Source organism: Emys orbicularis, chromosome 3 (genome assembly GCF_028017835.1).
Source record: "Emys orbicularis isolate rEmyOrb1 chromosome 3, rEmyOrb1.hap1, whole genome shotgun sequence".
In the NCBI taxonomy this organism is placed as follows: domain Eukaryota; kingdom Metazoa; phylum Chordata; order Testudines; family Emydidae; genus Emys; species Emys orbicularis.
Window position 1 is genome coordinate 62,064,725 of NC_088685.1, and position 4,918 is coordinate 62,069,642.

Here is a 4,918-nt window from a genome sequence, read left to right on the forward strand (position 1 = left end):
AGCTACAGAATTTCATGAAATAAACAAACATGGGGTTTTACTAAGTGTTGTTTTTTAAGAAGAAAAAGCACCAAGGAGACCAACCAGAGATGTGAATTTAACCGAAAAGAGTTCCCGCCATCACCACCCGCACATAAAAAATTATATATAAAAAATATTCCATAGGTATACTGTGTTCCCTTGCAGGCTCAATGATGCTGTCTTAGCTTGGTGAAGCAGTGAGAGGAAAGATACTTTACTGTTATTTTAAAACACATAGGAAATTCTACTCCTCCTGCAATATCTCAGTTTCTAGATACTTTAAACATGTTATTTTAAAACCAAGAAGCTTAACATATGGCTAATTAAACCTTCCAACTTGAAAATTTTATTCATTTCTGACCAAAGATATAGTTAGACTAAAAACTTGTTATTGATTAGAGGATTTTATTTTTCCTGTAAATTACTGTAAGGTCTAACTAGCTTAGACTTCAATTAAACTAGAAATCAAAGTTAGACACCTCACATTTTCTCTTGTATTCAAAACACTTATTTTACACTTTTTACTGAACTCTTCCTTTCTTGCAATTTATATGCAAGATGAGTTCTGCTTAAGCACAGCACATACCATAATGAACACAGTTAGTCACACTTAATAAATATACATTCATTGTTAGGAACCTGAACTCTAAGTATGTAGAATGTGTTAGATTCCCAGATTACACAAAATCATGTAAAAACTGCTTTATTGGTTGCAGTTAACATGTTACAATAAATATTGATCCCAAACATGAAATCAACCATTTATGACAAGGACAAGCGAGATCCTTGAAGAATTACATGAAATTGGATAAGGAGATGGTAATTAAGGAGGCATCTTGTAAACTGGAATCATTTCACTTTCTTGGGCATTGCAGCTACAAACAGCTCATAAACAGCATAGCATGTTCCTGAAATGGAAAGAGACAAAAGATTAAGTTTACAGAAAGGTACACATACAAACTGAGCTGCAAGTTAGCCTTTGTTTTGCAAATCTCATTCTTTGAGTATATAGGATCCAATTAAGAGACAGACCTGACCTAAACCTCACAGCAAGTGAGGGCCTCAAGTCGAGCTTCATTTGAAGCACTGAAAAGCTTTTACCGATGAAATTTTACCTTTGCTTCTTTTTTCAGGAGCAGCTTTAAGGTAATTTTATAGTGTGCTTGCTTTGATTTTTTTTTTTTTTTTTAAATAAAGAAAACACTTGAAGTTGTATCTATATGTGGCGAGTACTCCTAACGGACAGGTTAAATCAGGCTTTCAGCAGATAGGTTGAAACTGAAACAAAGCTTAAAGTTTTTAATTTATGCTGTACTAACACTTTTCTTGGCCTTATTATGGAGTGCATTTAACATATTTTACACACACACAATTGTACAAGAGACTTGCCATTCACATTTTAAAAGACAACTACTTTTCAGGTTACCCAAGAAATATAACTGTTTAATAATACAGTTTTCTATCAAACCTTACCAAAAACCGTTAGACCCATGGTGATCATATACAGCAAACCATCTGATAGTCCACCCTTAAGATGCACTGGCATTCCATTATCCTCCTAATAGAAAAAAAAAAAAAAACAGGAACATGAATAATCTTGTGTGCATGCTGTTTTTAAAGTGTTCATTTTAGATATTCTAAATTTACCAAATTTACAAATAATTCATTTTTGAGAGCTGGGTAGCCATATCATTCTTTCCAAATACTGTTAGTTTTCATTATTTTTGAAGAATCCTTTCTAGCCAGTATGTTCCAACATATTTTTTAAGTCAATAACTTAAAGAGTCAATCTTGTCCTTCAAGTTCTTTTTTTTTTTTTTTTTTTTTGCACCAAAAGTTAGATACTACATTCTGATGTTAAGGTTATTTGGAAGTTGCAAATCTCAGCGTCTTTCATCCCATTATATCAATACATTATGTTAATATAGCATCTTTCATCCACAAAATAAGCACTACTTAAGTATTTACAAAAACAATGAGGAGTCCGGTAGCACCTTAAAGACTAACAGATTTATTTGGGCATAAGCTTTCGTGGGTCAAAAAGCACTTCTTCAGATGCATGGAGGCCTAAGTATTTGTTTTCGCCCACACATTTTCTACTTTTCATTTGTTCTATGAACACACTTTTCCTATTTGGAACTATTTCATTTATCCCATCAGAAGGATATTTCAAGAAAGTGAAACAAATTCATATATTTTAAACTATGTAGCACTATCACTCAAGCAGTCAGATTGTACAACAGTTGACAAGTCTAAAGATGCACCTTTTTCCATGTACAGAGCACTTCAATAATATGAACACTACTCTTTGTCAATTTGAAACATATTAGTTTTACACGTTAGTCCCAATTTAAAATGTGAAAGTAGATCTTTTCTCTTCTTATTCCTCTAAACTATCTAATTAAATGCTACAATCAAACTGCACAAATATCAATACATTCTATCAAAATCTTTTCTATTGCAATAAAATTACACATTGATCATGCCTATTCAATACCTGAAAAAGCTTCTGCTTCTCTGGAACTCTGTTTGCAACTTGTCTGCGTGAAGCAGTGCTTATGGTCCTCTGGGAAATTTGCCGAAGAGCCTACAATTAGAACATATAGTATTTTAAAAAGGCAGTTATACTTATCCACAGAGAAGTGAAAAAGAGTTTTCCTAACTATTTACAGCTTACACATATTTCTAGAATTACAATGCTGAGGGGGTCTTAGCTTTCTGAAACTTGGGAAATGTGTAATACTAAGATTAATCAACTGAAGGACTCAAGTTTTATGGAAGAGATTCATGGTTTTTGTTTTGTTTTGTTTTATTTCCACTCCAACAAACTATTACTGTTTAACTGGTAAAAGCAGAAGCTATAGTTGCATGCCCTCTGTTCCTTCTCTTCCGTGCCAAAGATCAGGCTTATGCTGCAGCACTAAAGAAAAACAACAGTCTTGATCAGTTTCATTTTGTTGTGCTGAGTCATAAGACTATACAAGCCTAGAATCTCATTTCATTACCAGAAGTCTGCCAGAAAAAGCTACGCTAATTGCAACAATTTTATCTTGCTCACAGCTTTCAATTAAAGTCACCTTTCAAATGATCTCAGCCCAATGTCTGATCAAAATTCATTTAGCCATTTCTGAGTTAGGTACTCAACCATTCCAGCCTTGACAATTGACCACAAATCACTGCTGATCCTCTTACATGACAGGAGTGGAGTGACAGCCCAGCATTACAATGGCTCAACTTATTTATCTCCCACAGGGCTCAAAGAGTGGTAATATCAACTGCACCTTGTCCCCCAAAATACACCTGAAGTCTCAGATCTATCCTGTATTCCCTCATCTTCTTGTACATGTAGGACCTCTAGAAGAGAAGGCAAGACACCAAGGTTATGTCTACCTCACTAAACACCAAACAGCTGGCCTATGTCAGAAGACTTGGGCTGCAATGTTATTTAATTGTGATGTAAATGTTCATCTCTTTGCTACAATTCCTTTAACTTTAGTGTCTGCCTTAGTTGGCAGTTTGAGACCTTGACCCAGCAAGTGCATCCCCACCAATAACCTGCCTAGATGGCTAGATTCCTCCAGGAGAATGCAGTTTACAAAGCTCAGAATTAAATGTGTGACAGATTGAGATAATGCAAGAGGATCTTGGCATAGAATGAACTTCCAAAAGAGTCATGTCCAGAGTCTTCCCATCTTCAGCACATGATGCAAAACCCTCCCTCCCTTTTGATAGAGCTTTTCCACTACAGACCTTCATGTAGATATTTAATTTACCTGGGAAACCCATCCCATAGCAATGGAGCCACTCAGAAAACCCTAACGTTCATAAGCAAAAAGGGGACAATATATGCTTTTCCACTTTTAAGACTATTTTAGTCTTAAAAGTGGAAAAGCATATATTGTCCCCTATTTAACCCTTAAAAACTTGTGCCTAAGCATCACTAAGGAGAAGTAATCATTCGAAAACTTTATCTACTGGAATCGGAACGGATTAAAAATTCACGTTAAGTTGCTCTTGCCCGTGATACTAGGGGGCAGAGTGCTGCACCCGGGGTCTGTTTCTCAAACGTTCATGTCAGCTCAACGGGCAGCTGCAGATAAAAAAGCAAAAGAAGACACCGGGCTGCCTACATGAGCCCCAACTGTGGCGTTTCCTGCTGTGAGACGCTGACAGCAAGGTCGGGCGGACATCACCACGGGCTGAGGCAAGAGCCAACGTGACCTTGTTGCACCCTAGCAAAGGCCTTCCTCAGAGCGGCCCGCTCCCCCGGAGAGCGCCGCCCCGGGCCCTGGGCGGACAGCAGGGCCCCCGGAGCCGCTCACGGCGAGGGAGACGGGGCAGGGCTCCCCTGCAGCCCTCAGCGCGCCAGGCCGCTCGCTGCCCTCCGCCAGAGGCGCTCCCGGAACAGCCCACAGCGCGGCGAGGCCTGGACGGCTCCCTGCGGAGCGCCCGGGCAGCTGAGGGGCAGGGGACGCTGCGGCGGGGAGAGGAGACGCGCTGGGCCGAGCTGCCCGCCCGCCCGCCTGGCCCCGCTCACCAGCAGGTTCCGCAGCATCTTGGCTCCGGTCGCTTCACCTCCCACCGGGAAACAAGGACACCGGAAGCGGAAATCGCTCGCCTGTGACTGGCACCTACGGAAACGCACGGCCAGCTATAGAGAGGCACGGGAAGTGGCTAGAGCGGCTCTATTGAACTCATAGAGCGCCGCTAGTCATGTGGTACCCGCCCTCCCGCAGGAAGCCCTCCCCCCTCGGCTAGGCCTCCGGGCTCCGACGCCTGCGCAATGCAGGGTATAGTGTAGTGGGGCGGGAGGGGATGTTCCCTGTTACTGCCGCTACCTGAACATTCAGGATTAGTTAAAAGTCCCAAAGGCCCGTCAACTTTTTCCAAACTTGGG

The 4,918-nt window shown here is 40.5% G+C and overlaps 1 protein-coding gene across 1 annotated transcript; it reads right to left on the minus strand.

The window, feature by feature from the left end:
• Window positions 1-708: 708 nt before the first annotated feature.
• LOC135875985 (cytochrome c oxidase subunit 7A2, mitochondrial) lies at window positions 709-4,666 on the minus strand. The gene is made up of 4 exons (XM_065401094.1): window positions 4,559-4,666; window positions 2,519-2,608; window positions 1,495-1,579; window positions 709-929 (listed from the first exon to the last, which is right to left on the minus strand). Exons 1-4 carry the CDS (start codon window positions 4,574-4,576, stop codon window positions 871-873), a joined length of 252 nt encoding a protein of 83 aa, XP_065257166.1. The 5' UTR covers window positions 4,577-4,666; the 3' UTR covers window positions 709-870.
• Window positions 4,667-4,918: the final 252 nt, after the last annotated feature.